The 19,602-nt window shown below is 36.4% G+C and overlaps 1 protein-coding gene across 5 annotated transcripts in view; it reads right to left on the reverse strand.

The window, feature by feature from the left end:
• The window catches only part of RALGPS2 (Ral GEF with PH domain and SH3 binding motif 2), a 257,390-nt gene that overhangs the window by 41,293 nt on the left and 196,495 nt on the right, over positions 1-19,602 (reverse strand). For 4 of the 5 annotated variants that reach the window (XM_069065478.1, XM_069065477.1, XM_069065480.1 and 1 more), the window contains 6 exons: positions 18,302-18,437; positions 16,828-16,979; positions 16,030-16,084; positions 11,882-11,959; positions 10,172-10,277; positions 7,864-7,956 (listed from right to left, as the gene is read on the reverse strand). In XM_069065478.1, coding sequence (XP_068921579.1) covers positions 7,864-7,956; positions 10,172-10,277; positions 11,882-11,959; positions 16,030-16,084; positions 16,828-16,979; positions 18,302-18,437 — 620 coding nt within the window. The remainder of the gene's footprint in view (positions 1-7,863; positions 7,957-10,171; positions 10,278-11,881; positions 11,960-16,029; positions 16,085-16,827; positions 16,980-18,301; positions 18,438-19,602) is intronic. The other variant, XM_069065479.1, reaches the window with a different exon arrangement.

Raw genomic sequence — 19,602 nt, forward strand, 5'->3', positions numbered from 1 at the left:
TATTCTATTCCTGCTAGACAATTGTGCAAATATACTTAAACAGTGTCAATGGGTTAGCGTGATACCTTTCTAAGGAAACATTTCATTTTCACATCTGAAAATCATGCCTTAACTCAAAGAAATTACTATGATTGTGGGAACTTTTAGGCCTTGTGGCAGACCAACTGAGGTACTTTGAGAAGATGGACCTGTTGGTATTTCTCATATTACCCTCAGGAAACATTTGCTTCCTCTACCTACACAAGAGCCAACAATACCAATATCAGTAAGTTCATAAAATTCCCTAAAATCCAGGTAAGAAATAAATTCCTGCTGATATAATAACCATTGGCAAAGCTTATGTGATACTTCTATATTCTACTTTCAATTCAGAATCATAACAGCTTTAGAATTCTATAAATTTTGTAGTCCACAGAGCACTAAATTCAAAGAAATTTGCTATAGTCTCCAAAACTTCTTCACAGTAGTTGGGAAAGGAAAAAAGTAAACTTAAAGACCTGGCTTTTAGAGTGACAGAATACAGATCTAGAGAAAATAGTTCTTACATATTTTTACTTTTCTCTTTTCCAGAGGGGATAGAACTTGACATAACTTAAAAGGGATTTAGATCATACTTAATGTGAAGAGCCTTGTGATAGTAAGAATGATCACATATTAATCCTTTCTAATAAATCAAATACAAATTACATCTTATAAATATTTAGGCTACAATAGGGCATCCTCTATTTTTGGACAATTTACATTTATCTTTTGAAAGGAGACCAAATTTGACTAATGTCTTATTTGAAGACTGCTATATGAAGGAAAAAAAATGACCCAAACATTAGTAACATAAAGGTACTACAGAAATGGAAAACAGAAATGAGGTAGGTTTAAGGTAATAAAGTCTAAGAATAAGAACTTGTACAATTTCCGACTTGCTGGTTTGATGGCTTATGCCTTTTCAAAGGACTTTAGCACAATTTCCTGATTTTTTTCTCCTACCTGGTTCTAAAAGCCTGACTGCTGGAATTCATTATTCAGTCAAGAAATTTAAACCAAGAGAACTCTCTGAAACATGCTGTTTCTTTCTTTAGGGTAATGTCTTGATAATCTAATTTCCTTGGTAATCTTTTAGACTTTAATTTCTAAACTTTTAAGAAGTACAAACTATCACAGTCTTGCATGTAGCTCTTGTGTAATGCAATGCAAAACACGTCTGATAAGTGATTTCTGATACATTTGGTGAATCTTACAACTTCTTTATTATGACTTCTTTCCAATTGAAAATTTAAAAAGCATTTTATTGTTAAATTACCATCTTTTCAAGATAGCAGATTTTGTGATTCACACATGAAGAGAATGTTGTCACCTGGCCCCAAATAAGAAAACAAGGACAGATATTTGCAGATTCCTTAATTTCCATATACAATGAAGCAATGCTCTTTAGGTAAGAGCAAATAGAACCAGAATTGAAAATTACGTGTCTATGCTTGCTAGTGAGGACATAGGTTTAGTTTTTCAACACCCAAGTAAAATGAACATTTTTAGAAACCATTCAACTGCATTAATCATGGGGGCAAAAAGGGAAAAATACTGAAGTAAAAATTATGTTAAATGATTAGAATTGTCTAATTAAGATGTCTTCTAAAGCTGTTTAAATCAATTTTTGTAGGATTCCTAGATCTAAAGCTAGTAATTTTACTGTGAGTTTGCAGAATTTTAGTTCAAATATTATTTTAACTTGAGATTATATTTCAATTAGTACTATAAAAATTATTGAAATGTACAGTAATGGAAAATGTAAGATTTGGGCTAAAAATCTTGCAGAACACTATTTAAAAGTGAAAATATTCTAACAGCAAGATTTATTTAACTAGTCTGAGGACACACAGTATGTACACCAAGTGACAAGTATGTTTAACTTTGGGGCCACCTGGGGTTGTGCCACAAGAGCCTATATATATTCTAAATGTCTAGCTTGTACACATACTTAAATAAAAAGGTGCTGTTCAGTCTAAAAACATATGGTGTTATAGATTAACAGGCTAATAAAATAAATTCTTCCTTAGTGTAAGTATTGTGACCACCTAATTTCCCCAAAACTTGGAAATACATATTACTTGTAAGATCAGAGCCTCAACTAACCAAATGTTTCTTATCAACCAGTGCCTTGAATTACTCCTTTCGGTAGAAAATAATTTGTTTGGGAAGTCAAGATGGCGGAGTAGAAACAGGACCTCTGCACAGCTCCAGCTCCCACCACCTCCAATTCATGTAAAAGGGGGCTCTGAACAAACTTTGGAGCTAAAGAACCCACAAAATGACACAAAGAAGCTAACCTCCCGCTGACAATGGCCCGGCAGGAATCGGCTAGCGCAGCGCTCTGGGAGCCTCGCCCAGCCCCACACAGAGATTTTTAGCTCCAGGGTAGGCCTGACCAACCACTGGCTGGAGGGACTTCAGATCACCAGCAGCTGTGGAGGTCCAGAATTATCAACATACAGACGTTAAGGACAAAGTGAGAGGTCAGTGTAGTGTGGACTTTGGGGCCCAGTAGTTGGGAGTGCATCAGCTTTTGCCCCTGGGGCGAGAAGCCTCTGAGGGCTGCGGGGCAGCCACCCCCACGTGGCAGCTTCAGCTCCTGGCCTGAAGAGTGTAGGGGGACCAAGCGACCAGTCTGAGGGGTAATCGCTCTTGCTTTAACCTGCTTGGATTTGGATTGCAGTCTAGGGTGGAGATCTTGGTGTATGTGACCAGGTTGCCAGAGCGTGTGGAGGCCTCAGAGAGGGCACCCAACTAATACCTCCAGCAGCTGAGAAAACCCCAGCATTTGGAATGAAGCTCCCCTGTCTGGTGGCAGAGTCCTACTGTGGCAAAAAGCCCAGGGGTCAAGTGACTGAGTGGTGACATGACCAGGCAAAGGAAGCAAAGCAAACAGAAGATTCCAACATTAGACTCTTATTTTGGGGACAAAAAGGATAAAAGCATGGAACAGGAGGAAGACAGTGAAGTCAGAACTCCTGGACCAAAAGCTTAAAAGAAAAATAAGAGCTGGTTACAGGCCATAGAGGACCTTAAGAAGCAGATAAGAGAAGTGGAGGAAAAATTGGGAAGAGAAATGAGAACAATGCAAGAAAATTATGAAATGAGAGTCAACAGCCTGACTGAGGAAAATAACACCTTAAAAAACAGACTAACTCAAATGGCAAAAGAGGCTCAAAAAAGCAATGAGAAGAAGAATGCCTTAAAAAGCTGAATTTGCCAGATGGAAAAAGAATCTCAAAAGCTCATTGAGGAGAATCATTCCTTCAGAATTAAAGTGGAGCAAATGGAAGCTAATGACTTTATGAGAAATCAAGATGCTGTTAAACAGATCCAAACAAATGAAAGAATAGAAGGCAATGTGAAATATCTCATGGGAAAAACCACTGACCTGGAAAACAGATCCAGGAGAGATAATTTAAAAATTATTGGACTACCTGAAAGCCAGGATCAAAGAAAGAACCTAGAAATCATCCTCCAAGAAATTCTCAAGGAAAACTGCCCTGATGTTTTAGAACCAGAGGGGCAAAATAGAGGTTGAAAGAATCCACTGATCACCTCCTGAAAAAGATCCCAAAAAGAAAACTCCTAGGAATATTATAGCCAAGTTCCAGAATTCCCAGATCAAGGAGAGAGTATCAGGATAACACAGGATCTGGCAGCTTTTACACTGAGGGACTGAAGGGCTTGGAATATGATATTCTGGAGGGCAAAGTTGCTAGGATTAAAACCAAGAATAACCTACCCAACAAAACTGAGTATCATGTTTCAGGGGAAAATATGGTCATTCAGCGGAAGAGAGGGCTTTCAAGCATTCTTGATGAAAAAAAAAAACATGGCTGAGGGATGGCTAGGTGGCGCAGTGAATAGAACACTGGCCCTGGAGTCAGGAGGACCTGGGTTCAGATCTGGCCTCAGACACTTAACACAAAAAAACTAGCCGTGTGACCCTGGGCACATCACTTAATCCCAACTGCCCTCCAAAAAGCAATGAAATAAAATAAAAAAACCAGAGTTGAATACAAAATTTGACATTCAGATACAAGAAGCAAAAAAAAAAAATAATTTGCTTATGAGGATAGAGGTGGATTTTCTTGACTATATTGTTAACTTTTAAGATGAGCACTTATAAAGGATCCAATTAAAATACATTTCCCTACACTAATCCCTGCAACCTTTAAAGGCTGAAGACCACTTTTCTGAGACATTGTAGAAAGTAACATTCAAAGTATCAATGACTGACAAAGTTCCAAGTATTACTTGATGGTCATTTCATGGTCACTTAAAGATCTTCAGTAGCTCTGTAATACTGCTGCTGAGATAAAACATAAACTGCTCAGCCTGGCATTTGAAGTATCTGACTCACGCCAACCTTCACGGTATATTTTACAGGCTCCTCCTAGAACTTGATATTCAGCCAAACTGATATCCTAATCATTCTCAGAAGTCCCCATTCCATCTCCTGCTTCTGGGCCTTCACATAAGATGTGCCTCATGCCCAGAATGCTCCCCTTCTTCACCTGTCACTCAGAGTCTCTGGCTTCCTTTTCAGGCTAAGCTCATGTACAAGCACTTAAGTGGAATCTTTTCTCATCTCCCTAGCTATTAATGCACTGTGAATACACTGCATCCTCTCCTTCCTCAGGGGAGTGCAAGCTCCTTCCTTTCATGTTTTTGTGATCAGAAATCTAGTTCCCTGGGAAGGCAACTGAATTCCTGGCCACGTTCTCCAGGCCTGGAGGCACCTCTTACAGCTGAGACACAGGCGTAGGAGTAAGCATGCTGCTTGCTCCTTACTATATACACCTCCTCCATTATTCAGCAAGCCCACTTCCTCAGAGGTTCATTCCACAATTTCTCACCATCCTTCCTTACATACTCTCATGATCTGTGTGTTCATTCTAATTCAGAAACAGACAGGTATGGTCCTCGGCATTAAGGAGCTTCATGAACTCTGAGGAGTTAACAGAGTATAGAATGAAGTCCATCTCTAGGGAATGGCATAGAGAGGAAGACTGAGTAAGGCAGTAAATGTCTTTAAGAAGAAAGACAAGGGCCAATAAAAAACTGCTGCAAGGATCTTGATAAGGTGCTGTAGTGTCTCGTTCCCCATTCCGCACATTCTACTGACTCTATGCCCCAAACGATCTTTTTCCTTCTCACACTACCTTTGGATAGCTTGGCTCCATTTAAGGCTCAATGCTGGGGCCTACTCCCGTCACCCTGAAGAAGTAATCATTTTGATCTGGTTTAATTTGTGACCAAATGGTCATTCATATGTGCTTCTAGTAACACTAGGATGAATCAAAATGACTGATCTTCACCAGATAGAACTCTGCTGAGCAGGTTTCCCACCTTTAGTTACTTGCCAGCTGGTGGTGCACTGGACAGAGCACGGGGGGCCTGGAACTAGAAAGACGAGTTCAAATCTGATTGCTGACACTTAGTAGCTGTGTGATCCCTGGGCAGGTTATCTGACCTGCCTGCCTCAGTCTATCCAACCGTAAAATGAGGATAACAATAGCACTTAGCTCCCAGGACTGTCGTGAGGACCAAATAATCTGATACTTGTTTTTTTCAGAAGCGCTTAGCATAGTGCCTGACATACAGTAGGTGCTACATAAATGCTTATTTCGTCCCCCTCTTCCCCAAACGAGTGAGTTCTGGGTTTAATGTAGTTTCAAGTCAAGTTTCATTGCTCTTTTCTGTTATATTCTTAATTCTCTACTCTTAAATAATGAATATTACTATAAGGGAATGGGCAAAAGTTTTATGGCTCTTAAAAAGCACATTTTGTTGGTTAGGGAAGCTTGAGGGAAGATAAGTGTTTCAAGCCCACAGTGAAACAGGAGCAGTAGCATGAAAGGAAAGAGTGCTAGAAAAAAAAAAACAATGCCGAGGACTGACAAATTGTTATGACAAAACAGGGTAAGCTTCAGGAAAAAAAAGCAAAGATTCTAAGAAGGAAATAGAGTCTAGTGGAGCTGTTCCTGATTCCTCCACAGTGTGAAGCTGGCTTCCTGAGTAAGAAATTAAAGATTTCTGTTACCACTAATTAACAAGTCCTGCTAACTATTCTCACAAAATCATAGGCACGAAAACTGTCATGGGCAATAAAGACTGGATTTCTGAAAACTGGAAAAAAGGTGCATTTTTATTGATGACACTAATTTTTTTTTCCAAGGCCATACAAAGCTATCAGAAGAATGCAGGTGAGCCTGTCAGGTCTGGATATTTTTAACCCACTATAAAATGCCCACCCTTCACAATGTTTTGGGAATCCTTTTAAAATTCCCAGTGGACCTAGAATACTAATTCTCAATGAGGGAATGATTAAATCTAAAAAATATATTGATACATTGAGAAGCAAAATTGTTCAAGAGATACAGAAATTCACAATAGGAGTCAACTTGTGGTTCTACTTTACACCCACTGATGGAATTAGGAAATAATCCAGGAATTCTGGAAAACAATTTGGAACTATGCCCCAAAAGTTATTCTGCTGTGCATATGCATCCTTTGCCTTGATAACACTCCTAGGCCTGGATGACTGGCAAAATGATGGCAGCCTTCACTGTAATAGGAAATAGGGAAGGTTTTGGGGTAGGCATTAGATAATGAGTTCAGTTTTGGACCTGTTGAACTGGCATCTATAAAGACCACCAGTTCAAGATTTCCAGTGGGGAGCTGGTGATGCTAGACAGGAGGTCAGGAAAAAGGTTAGGAGGCTAAGTTGATCTAAGAACTATGAGCCTAGAGGTAATAATTGAATTTATTGAAACTGATGGGATTACCAAGCAAAATAGTATGGATGGAGAAGAAGTGAATGAAAGACATGAGTATTAAGTGCCTCTTCCAAGGTCATACAGTAAATTAAGGGCAGAAGTAGATCAATACTTATTGAAATTTTTTCTGCTGTTTTGTTCCCTTTCTGGCTATGCTTCTGATTCTGTATCACCATTACTCAACTGCCTTCCCATCCTGGAACATCTCCTTTGCCCCATGGGTCTCCTTCCCTCAGCGGTGAGTTCCTTCCATTTTATTTCTCCATTCTGGTGACAGCCTGGACTGGCTAGACTCCATTTTCACCTGACTCTGTTTCCGACTTGCTAGACTTTGCTTCCACACCCTCTTCCCCACTTTTCAGTTCCCTTTTATGTGTTATCTTCTCCCATCAGAATATAAGCTACTGGAGGGTAAGGCCTGTCTTTCTTTGTGCTTGTATTAGGTACAGTGCCTGGCACATAAGTAAGCAGGTGACAAATGCTTTTTGCCTGCTTTCAATATGAGAAAATTAAGATCAAAGAACCAAGCCTAGTCTCTGATATTCACTAACTAGCTATGTAACAATGGACATGCCATAACTTCTCTGGGCCTTAATATCCTCATCAATAAATTGCGCACTCTTCTATAAACCTAAGGTTCCTTCCAGCTCTAATACTATAGGGCATACAGGAAGAGAGAGAGAGAGGCAGAGAGAATAAATATTATGCTAAGTATTGGGAATACAAAGAAGAAATAAAATCCATCCTTTGCCCTCAGGAGATTATAACTGTGGGAGGAGATATATTTCAGGTGGAATGGAACACACACACACACACACACACACTCTCTCTCTCGAGCGTGCAAAGTGAGTACAAAGGAGAAATTCGGAGAAAGTACTAAGGAGAAAAACATGTCAGAACTTCTGAAATCAAAACAATAAGTCATGTTAGAAACCCTTCAAATAGATATTAGGAAATTATATAATTCAGCATTATGATCAGGTGAATGGGGGGGGGGAAGGGAATAGAACATACACACATATACATACCCCACCCCCCCCCACCCCAGACTTACATGCTTTCTCTCTGTAGCCTTCAGAGACTTGGCAGCATAGTAAAAAAGTTGCGTCCCACACAAAGCTGCCCAATATTTTGTCCAAGACGCTACCTGAAAAGAGCAAAGAACCAAGTCAATAGACTAAAACACATAAATGCTCCAATCAATTGTAATAAATTTACTCTCAGATAATAAGGGCTGCCTGTGTAGTTCTATGATAGGAGAAAAACCTTTTTTCTGGTATTCTAAAGTAGACTTCTTTAAGATTTGTGCCCTATTTCCTAAAAGATCGGAAGCACTTAAAAGATTAATAAACACAATGAAAGTAAAGCTCAAAAAGAAAAAAAAAGTGCTGTTACAGGAGCAGATGCTGGTCACCAGAACTGAGCACAAAGGCAATCAATTAGATTTAATTTTTTCTGACAGGAAAGAGAACAAGAGAAATGCAATGGATTAAGAAATAGCTGTAGTTTTGTAACAGACCCTCATACAACTGATTTTATGGTACATTACTCCCCTTCATGTTGTCCTTTATTACAGACCAATTGTATTACCTGCTTTTTCCATTCAATCTCTTCTTAACTCATTCCAACTCACTGCCTTTGTGCAAATATTTTACCACCTCCCCTCTGTCCAAATCTCTACCTGCTGAAATCTTGACTTCCACCAATTCATAGCTAAATGGCTATTCAGGGCCCCTAACAACTCTGAAATTGCTATATTTTTGCTTCTTTACAATTTAAAACATCATTCTTTTTCTAACTGAAATTTTAAAAATTTCAGGGTACTTACATTTTGCTAAATATAATTCTCCTTGTTTACCAGAATCAGTATATACCACTGACTTTTGTTGAAATATTTCCTTACTTCATGAAGGAAACTTAATTATTATCTATCTTTCATTTTGACAAGTAGCTATGCTTTAAAATTTTTTTGGAAATGGTGACTTTTTTAGAGATATAATCAGAATAAGGTTGGGAATCATTATACTTTTTGCTATATGTCAGCAGTTCAAAGAGGGCTGGATTTGGAGTTAGAAAACTTGAGTTTAAATCTTGGCTCAGTCACTTACTATCTGTGTGCCCTTGGCAAGAGACTTAACCTATCAGCACCTCAGTGTACTCCTCTGTAAAAGGAGTTGGACTAGATAATAAGATGACAGTCTTTTACAGCTTTAAACCTACAAAATAATTATTTAGATGGCCAAGGATAATAGTATTTGCTAATTCTTTTCAGTAAGGCAAGGAAGGAGATTATATCACTTAGAAACAAAACAAAATATCCTTACTTTTTAAGAGCACAGCAAACTTATAGCTTCTGAAAGTACATGGTCATAGTAAAAGGCTTTACACTGCACATTAGTTTATACAATCTAGAATTTCAAAGTAGGAAGTAGTACTGCAGATTATTTAGTTAAACACCCTCATTTTATAGATGAGGAAACTAAGACCCTGAAAAGCTGTGGTCTGTCTAATATCACATAGCTAGCTTAGAAGTAGTAACACAAAGATTGGCATCCAAGTTTACTGACTACCAGTTCAGTGACCTTTCTACTGCATTATGTTTTATGTGCTTTAACAAATTTAAAAAAGGGCAACAATTTTCCTTCATAGCTATTATTAAGAGCAGAATTCCTCTAAAAACCTAGTATTCAAGAGAAGCACTAAACACATGCTATCTTCATATTAAATTAGATTCTACTGAGTATATTTCTCATAGATTAGAGGACACAAGATGAACCACTGGATAGCTGAAGTAGCAAAATATCAGGGCTTCTTCTCTCTATTTAGAAAGCACATGCTGATTTTCAGAAGTGAATTCTAGGAGCAGTGTGTTTAGCTCACCTAATGTAAATTATTTTGAATATAAGTCCACAAAAGAGATTTTAAAAAATCTTTTAGGTCTCTCAAATGAAATTGGTCTTTTTCACAGAAAGGAAAATCTGCAAGACGTCCTTATGTTCAGAATTCTGTACATAAGGATTTTTGAGAAAACAGTGTATAACAATGAGAGAAAAAGGCTTTAATCAAACCACATAGACGAAAATCCTGTATTTAGTGAATTCAGAGGGTGATTCTTTGTTTCATAATAGGATAGAAAACAGGTTTCCTTTAAATAATGAGGTGTAATGAATTTAAAATATGCTTTTACTTACATTGAACTTTCTGGCAACACAGATATATTCTATACCAAGGCATACATGCAGCAGCCAGGTTACCTCCAAATAATATTGGTTGATTTTCCCTAGGTTCATTATCACATTATTTTAGGCCCGAAACAAATGTAGTTTCATACTTAAGATAAATATAATATGATGAAGTCTTACCGTAGGTTTTTTGCCTTCTTTTAAAACAGTTTTCCTCCTGAGAACACCTTGAATAGTAACTGCTCCTGGATATAGATGTACAGCCAAATCTTCTGACTCTGCAGAACTATAATTATGTAAAAGAAAGAAAAAGGAACATGTAAGAGTTTTCGTCTAGGCAGTCATCAAGGTAGGTAATATTCAAATGAAACATTATTATTCTTAATTTTTAAATTGTTTTACTCATTTCTTAGAACTCAGAAGAAAAAGGACTAGCAACTAGACAAAAATTATTTAAATCCAACAGATGGTTCAAAATAAAGAACTTTTGTATATATCAGAACACATTTACAGGCTTAAAATAATATAATAATTTGAGTAAGGATTTAATTAAAGGAATTTTTCTTTTAAAGATGCTATATTATTACATTACTATCTATATATATATATATACACATACATATACATATGTATATATATCCTCATTAGAATTTTTCTGTACTGCTAAGAAAGATAAGGATTCTTTTTGTCAGAATCATCTAAGTAAAAACTGCAAAACCAAACCAAAACAAAAACTACAAAAAAAAACCCACAGCAAAAACTCAAACAACATACTTAATTTTAAAATACGTGAAACAAGTAATAGAAGCAGTAATAATATAGATCAAAAAACCTGGTCTAGCCATAAATCAAAATGATAATTTAATATTATAATGCACAAGTAAATTCCATTATAGCTGCATGCTGTTCAAGAAGTGAATACAAACAAAAAACTCTGACTTCCTTTCCATAAGTCTCAAGACGACGACGACAACAACAATAGCAACAACATTAATAATAAATAATGGAAAAAAACAAAATTATTCTTTTCAATTAATCTAAATTTTTATATTTGAAAAGAAAAACTTCCTCTATGTAATCAGGTTGAGCACACATTTCTCCAAAGATATCACACTGAAATACAGAAGTCCTTCAAAAACCAATGTAAATTTGAGCTTGTTAGCTAATCTAGTATCATAATTTAGGTGTCTTCAAAGTGACTTAAAATCTGATAATCACTAGAAAATTTTTGCTAGAGCTATGAATTTGAAGCCACATGCATGGAGAATAATTCAGACACCATCAAATGAATATAAAATTTAACACTAAGAATTAACATTTGTTCTTTTATAGTGGTATTATGAACTGGCTCTTTCATTTATTTCTACAATTACCTATCCCGGTGCAAAAAGGAACCTACTTTAATTAGGATGAATAAACATGATTTTTAAGATATGATTATTATTAGAAATATAATGGCTTTGTCAGTGGCTTATCTAAATTCATCACCTAATATTTACCTGCTACCACAATTAAAAAGACAAACTGAATGTAGAGGTGTTAACAAAAAAAAACCACGTTAAATGAAGCCTTATATGCTTAGCAAGCAGCTTTATTGCCAACCTGATGACAAAAAGCATCAATAAGACCCAGGCACTAGACACCTACTTAAAAGAATCTTTAATAGTTTGCCAGAAAGATGCAAGATGCTAATAATCATTTGTAGGTCAGAAGGTAGCAATATTGCAAAATCATGTACATTAAATCATAAGAAGAAAGTTATATTGGGATTTCTGATTAAATCTTAATCAATGATTTGGGAAAGAAAAAGAATATCAGACCACACCCACTTATGCCAATCACCAACACCAGAGGGAAATTCTACGACCCCTGAGTGCAGGGGAATTGTACCTGCTGGCCTTCATGTGGCCCCGATAGCCATTTCGTGCCACTCTTGTCACCGGACCGAGAGAATGGTATAATCTGTTCCTGTTGGATTCCATTATAAATTGTATATATTACATATACTTTTATCCACACAATCATCATCAGTACCTAGAACAGTATAATAGCTTCTCCCAGTAATATAGCTGACTACCATTACAAATGGACAGTATCTGATGAGTTCTCTTTTTAAAAAAGCATGCAGCATAGATTAAAAAAAATAATTTATCGCTGAAAGGGTGATATCAGTTGCTCTAAAAAACATTTTATGGTTTTTAATGTGACTGACAGTCATTACCAGACTTTCATCACCATAATTTTTGTAAAGAATTCAAGTGTTACAGATACACAAAGTATGCCAAAAAATACAGAAACACTTAAAAATACAACAATTAACTCCTATCGTATCTCCTTGAATTCAAATTTAAGTTGATACCTGAATGACCTGAACAAGTCATTTTTACTTTATGTCCCTATGAAGACACCTAAAATGCAACAAAGCCTCTATTTAAATATGAACTAAAACAGTCTTATCTATTATTTTCCTTTCGATCCCATGCTAACAGTCAAAGAAAAGAGGTGAATCATTAACAGAGTGCTAAACATTTGACAGTATTTTATTTTCATATCAATCAAAAGTTGTGTTAAAACTCTTTGAGGCATCATTTATTCAAAATGTTATGTGACTTAAAAAAGGAAAAAGACATGTATAGATACTGACATTCCTCTTTTCCTGGGGAAAGTTAGAAGTAGCGCTGTTAACAAATAACATTTAAAATGAAAAACATTACTTTGTTATCTTAAGCAATAGCAAATACAGGATGCAAATTTACTTTAAGAGGAATGACTTTATGCATTAAGTTTAGTATTTTGAGTGCTATCCACTGTCAAGAATCTTAAGTCTGGTTTTATTTTTTTCTATCATTTCTTTGGGGCAGCATTTATTTAACTGTACTCGTAATATTTCACAACATGCTATATGATTTAAACTTGGCACAATGGCAGTTATCTTTCAGCTGCAAATGTCTGAAAAGCAAAACATCTGTCACCAAATTTTAGAGGTTTCTGAAGTTCACTCCTAGAAAGAGTGCTTTCATAATGAAGCTGCCAGGATCTTTTAACACATTATTACTCTAGTAATTCTGTAGGTATCACCAAAAGAATATGTAACACAGGTTTTGGTACTCTCTAAAATACTCTGTAGTCAACAGCTGATAGTAAGGACTAGGTTCTTTTCCAAGAATAAAAACTCAAATTATTAGATAATTTGTTCAATTTAAAAAAAGACAAAATTAATGGGAACTTTTCTGCTTTTTCCTCTTAGGAAAATCTAAGCAAAAAGAGTGGATTAAAGTTTGCAAAAGAAATAATTTAAAATAGTATAAAAAAAAAGCAAACTTGAGGATACTAACAATTCTAAATCCAGAAGAAATGAAATATTGAAGAAATATTTTGACTACTACTCTGTAACCACCCATATCGCATACTGATGAGAAGAAATCTTTATGAACATTAAGTATTAAAATTTAATTCCTCTTTCAACTTACATGATGTTTCTGCCCAGAAAAGTTATGGTTGCTTCAAAAATTCTTACTATCAGTTCAAATACACTTATAATTTGAAATTAAGAGGGAATAAGTAGTTTTTTAATAAAACTTGTAAATGTAGGGAAGACGTTAAATTTCAGCATAAGCTGTTGCAACAATTTAAACAGACAATGAAAATAACCTTTGTGGCTTGTATCCATTTTACTCCTAAATTATTTAGGTCAAGAAATGAAGATGAAGTGCTATGTACACTTACTGAACGCCCAAATGACTAGAAATAAGGAAAAAGTCTTAAAGGAATTTTAATTCTCTCTTTTTTTTTTTGCTTTTTTGGAGGGCAACTGGGGTTAAGTGACTTGCCCAAGGTCACATGGCTAGTTTTTGTGGAGGAATTTTAATTCTAACATATTATTATTACTCATTTTTTTCCCACTGGAGTTCAGATATAAATGTCTTATTTTATATAAATTCTGTATGTCAATTGCTATAGGTAGACAATTTTGATCTTTTAAATCAAATCCTTTAGACAACAAGAGAAGAAGTTACACATGTAGCAGAAAACACTACGCTGCCAATTTACATGGGGAAATAAAAACTTTCTGTGCTACTGAAAATGTTCAAATATACTTGTAAAGCTGCGTTACTGATACTTCCAATTTATTAAATGACACGATTCCTACCCTTGGAATAGAGGAAGAGTCTGGGGCTGTCTACTTTTCTGAATGGTTAAAGGTGACATGGCTTACATGGGGCTGGAAGGGATTATTTAGTTAAATCACTTAAAAAAAAATATGTAAGAAGGGTGGCCAGGTGGCACAGTAAGAGTGCCAGCCCCAGATTTGGGAGACCTGGGATCAGTTCTGGGCTCAGATACTTAACACCCACACAAAATAACTGGCTGTGTAACCTTGAGCAAGTTACTTAACCCCACTTGCTTAGGGGTGGCCAGGTGGCGCAGGGAGTAAGAGCTCTGGCCCCAGCATTGGGAGACCTGGGATCGGTTCCGGCCTCAGATACTCACACAAAAATAACTGGCCGTGTAACCTTGAGCAAGTTACTTAACCCCATTTGCTTAAAAAAAAAATGTAAGGAAACTGAGTAATAACCAGGGATATTTACATAACACTTTAAAGTTCACAAAACACTTTACATCATCTCATTTGAGACTCAGAACAACTCTGTGAGACAGGTACAACTCTCTCTATCTTATAGATGATGGTGAAGTGATGGGCCTGTGGTCACCCAGCTAGGGAGGTGTCAAAGGCAGAAACTGAACCCTCTCAGACCAGGTGCAATACTCTTTGGATGCACAGAATGTTTCCTCCCAGAGAGGACATGTGACTCGATCGAGGTGACATAAACTAGTGGCAATCATGGCTGGAATTATCATCGTCTACTTAGAACTCAAAGGAATGCTGAAGTCATGAAAATCAGAAAATTTGCAAAATTCAGCCTTACTTCATGACAAATCGTACAGGGAAATTCTATTCCTATTGTATCATAAATACTCACAATCAAATGTGATCTCTCCTTCCTCAGACCGTTCAGGACGCTCAGCATGTTCTATTCTATCTAATGACTTTTAACTCAACTACACAAAGTGTCTCAAGTCCCCTCAGAATCTTTTACCTGCAGCCAAGCCCCAGCCTCGGATTATTCCTACCACTGGTCTCCTTCACTTCTATTCACATGCCGCTAAACAGAACGGGTACAAATTAGAAAACTGTGGTGACAATAAACTTGTGCCACATGATCTTCATCCATCTTCCACTGTACTACTAGAGTGTAGTGTGACCACGTCACTCTCTTTAACTGTAAATTCTAGTGGCTCCTCGTTATGTCTATGATCAACTAGAAAACCTGTTTGGCAGTCAAAGGCCCTACAGAACCTGGACTGTCCCTATCTACCTGGCCTTCTACAGTACAGTAAAATTGGGTTATTTACCATTTCTCCCACATACTACTCCATCCTGACTTTTCATCTTTCCCTCCTCTCCTCTGCTACCTGCCTCCTTTCAAAGACAGCTCAAATCTCACCTTCTTCAAGGGGCCTTTCCCAGTTGCCTCCAAATGCTTCCCTCTGAGGTAATCTTCCATTTATGCACTCTACATATCTTATATATATAATGGGTATTTCCATGCTGTCTGCTATACTAGAATGTGAATTCTGTAAGGGCAGCAACCAGGTTTTTGCCTTTGTTTATATGCCCAGAACTTAGTATAGTGCCGGGCACATAATAAGTACTTCATAAACACTTACAGACTGACATTACATCTCATTTACAGTGGACTACAAAGTAAACTGGAGCAGGGACTACCTTTTTTTAAAGTCCCTAAGGCAGTGTTTTCTGCATACTGGGTGCCTCAAAAATAAATATGTTTGGTGAATAAGTGATTGGTGAATTCTCTTAATGAAAAAAATTCCACATGGAGATAAATCTAACTTTACTACTTAAAATTTCAGACCCCTAAAATCAATTTCTACAGCTTAATGTGAATCTATGGGGACATAATATAAGTGAATACACAAATTCAATTCAGAGCTTTTAAATAAGCACTTTGTCTTACCTTTCAAAGGCAGGCCACGAGGTCTCTTCACTAAGCTCAGACCCATCACTGCTACCTAAAACCAAAAATTATTATGTTTTTTAAAAAGTCAAAACAAGTTTTCATCCAGTCTGAATATACATCATCATTATCATTTATGTAGTACCTTCTATGTGTCAGGTATTGTGCTAAGAGCTTTACAAATGTTTTATTTCCTCCCCACAACAACTTTAGGAAGTAGGTGCTATTATTATTATTATTATTGCCATTTTATGGTTAAGGAAACTGAGGCAGATAGATATTATGTGACTTGCCCAAGGTCACACAGTAAGTGTCTGAGGATGGTTTTGAACTCTGGGCTTCCTGACTCAAGGCACATAGCTCTATCCATAGCTTCCCCTAGTTGCCTATAGAATAAATTATCTAATTGTGGTCATAAAATGAATACTAGCACCCACATATCCTCCAGTATACCTCTAAAAATAAAGTGATGGTACTACATGAATTTGTTAAAATATTAGCATGTAGATTTTATAAAGAGAATAAATAAATGATGTAAAAGAAAACTTGGGATCACTTTCATTTTCAGATATTTTTATTTCTGTTTCAAGTAATTTATTTTGAACAAATAAAATTAGAGCTTTTATATCTTAATTACTATGTGAACAGGGAAAATATAAACATAATTTTAATAATGATCATAATTAAGTTTGTGGAAGCCACTTGACGCCTCTTTGGTTCAAGGTTAACTGAACTTAAATCCCATGAAGAAGCCCTGAGGAGTATATTTTGTAATGATTTTGAAGGCATATTCCTTACCTATTGATATTCCACTAGACAAAGTAGAGCTTTCAGCCTGCCCTCGGGATGGTGCATGGGGCTCCATGACACTGTCATCCAGTAGATGTCTTGGCCCTGCATTGGGGAATGTTGCACTCTTAAATTCTGCTGTGTTCATTTTATGAATGAAACTGGAAAGAGAAAAAAATTAGTCTTGTATTTTATTACTCTTACTTTAGGGCAATGTAGATAGAACATTTGTATTTGCACATGTTACCAGACATTAGTTTTTTTGACTTATTCTTATAAAAAGGAAATAGTTACAACCATAGAAAACTATATACTTTTTTTTTTTTAAAGCAATCAGGGTTAAGTAACTTGCTCAAGGTTACACGGCCAGTTATTTCTGGGTGTGGTGCTGAGTATCTGAGCCCGGATTGATCCAGGTCATCCCGACACTGGAGCCGATGCTCTTACTCGCTGAGCCACCTGGCCGCCCCGAAAACTATATACTTCTACAAATATAAAAGATCAGTAAAGTGGAAAGAACATTGGCGAAGTCAGTGGGTTCAATCCCACTTCTAACAATACCTATGTGACCCCAGACAAGTCATTTAATTTCCACAGGACTCAGTTTTCTCATCTGTAAAATAAGTTGGAGTAGACAGCCTCTGAAGTTCCCCTCTAGGCCTAGGCTATGATTTTACAAGTCTCTGGCTCTATTAAAGACCAAGGGAAAGAACTACTGAAAACTGGTAATATGTATCTATAAAACAAAACTTTTTAAAAAGATGCTTTAAATCTACGTCAACTTGAAACTTAGATTCACTTTTATTTTGAATAATTTAATCTAAATAATTTTATAGTAGTGTTTGGAAGGGCTGGGGAGAAGGGGGGTAGAGGGGGAAAGAGAGAGAGAAGGTGGGGTATATAGTAAAAAAATTTGCAAAAGATATGCCAGGACTGAATAATGAGTCCAAATCCCAAAGGCAAATTTTCTGGAAAAAACGAGAACCACATTCCCTTTTCCCTTTAACATTTAGCAATAAAATTGAAAACTCTCCAGTCTTAGATCATAATTTAAGATGATTTGTTTTGGCTGAGAAAGAAAATGACATGTACAAAACTGACAAAATCCACAGGCTGAGATTTTTAAGAAAGCAAATTTGTAACTGATTAGGGGAACATTTGCTGTGATTTTATTTGTACCAGGTTATCTGCACAAGTATATTACTTGTCAAGAAATTAAAATTTTTATTGAATGTCTTTTTTATAGAATTGTTTTTAATTGAGAATATCTCCCTCAAAACATATTACAAATATCAGTAAGAAATTTTTATCAAATTTAGGCAAACTGGGAAATTAAAAATTTTGAGCAAACTAAATTTCTGATGCAAAAATCAGAAACTGTGGTAATTTATGTGCAAGAAAACTAATGATCATTAAAATTCACAGAAAATAAGTCCAACTGATAAGCAATTTTAATTATCTGAATGTTTAAAAAAATGCTAACTTATAACCAAGGCTATGGCACTTCCTGTGTCCATGTGGGATCAGGTTCCTAGGTGATGCAGGTGTTTGTTGTAGCAGGACTCCTGCTGCTGCTTCGATGTTTCTTCCACCTTGTGGAGATGCTCCTACTTCTGGACCTACGGTTTAGAGGGAAAAAAGCCATTTCCAAGGATGTGTTTTCATAAACAACATTTCACAACATAATGATACTATTGGGTCCCATAAAACATGTAAGATTTGGCTTAAAATACTGATGTCAACTGCATCTTATTGATTCGGAATTATCAAAGTCTATCCTCTATTCTGATCTTGAACAGGTTTATGTCTACCATACATCCCAAATGAGAAAACACAAAATACATACATTATAACATGATTATATTTTAAAAAGTAACAGGTGTCCTGAGTTCTCAGCAGCAATATACATATAAAAGTACATTACTATTTCTGAGAGCTCACTGTGCTTGATTTGCCAATTAGGTGCTAGCTGCTTCACCTAAGGAGCACAGAATAGGTGGTGCAGTAGATAAAATACTGGCCCTGGAGTCAGGGAAACCCGAGTTCCAATCTGGCCTCAGACACTTGACACTTACTAGCTGTGTGACCCTGGGCAAAGTCACTTAATTCCAACTGCCTCACAAAAACAAATAAAAAATCTAAAGTTTGCCAACTGTGTTACACTTACACACACACACACTCATTTGAAGGTATAAGGAACTGTTAGTTTTCTTCTCCTGTATCACTTTTGGTTTGGCAAGTCAGAAAGAAAGTTTTTTAAAAGTCTATTAAGACAGACCTAGGTACTGGGCTTATTTCTTTATTGACAATAATATAAAGGAAGTTCCTTTTTGTGTTTTTAATCTTTTCTGATCATCACATTCTGACCATGAGGGCAGATACTGTTCTTGTTTCCCAGAGAAGGAGATCAAGGTTCTAGGAAGTTAGATGCTTATTTAAAGTTGCACAGCTTGGAAATGGTAGAGCTGGGATTAGAACCCAAATCAAATGCTGACTAACTTTCCTATTATCTGTCTGAAGGTTCTGCCTGCCATAAATAATGCAGGGGCTTATACAAACTGGTTATGAAGATAAAATTTACTACTGTTTAAGCTTGAGTGTAAAAGTAGAGTTCAACAGTCTCTCTCTCTCTCTTTTTTAAAATTGGGAAGGTTGAAAGTTTTAGGATAGCATATTCTCCTTAAACAGACACTCAGGCTGGGCACGGTGATGTATGCCTTTTAATCCTGGCTAATGGGGAAGCTGAGGCTGGTGGACCATTTGAACTAGGGAGTTCAAACCAAT

This window comes from Petaurus breviceps, unplaced genomic scaffold, assembly GCF_028583685.1.
Source record: "Petaurus breviceps papuanus isolate PSGF00001 unplaced genomic scaffold, PetGlider_PUasm1.0 90692, whole genome shotgun sequence".
NCBI lineage: Eukaryota > Metazoa > Chordata > Mammalia > Diprotodontia > Petauridae > Petaurus > Petaurus breviceps.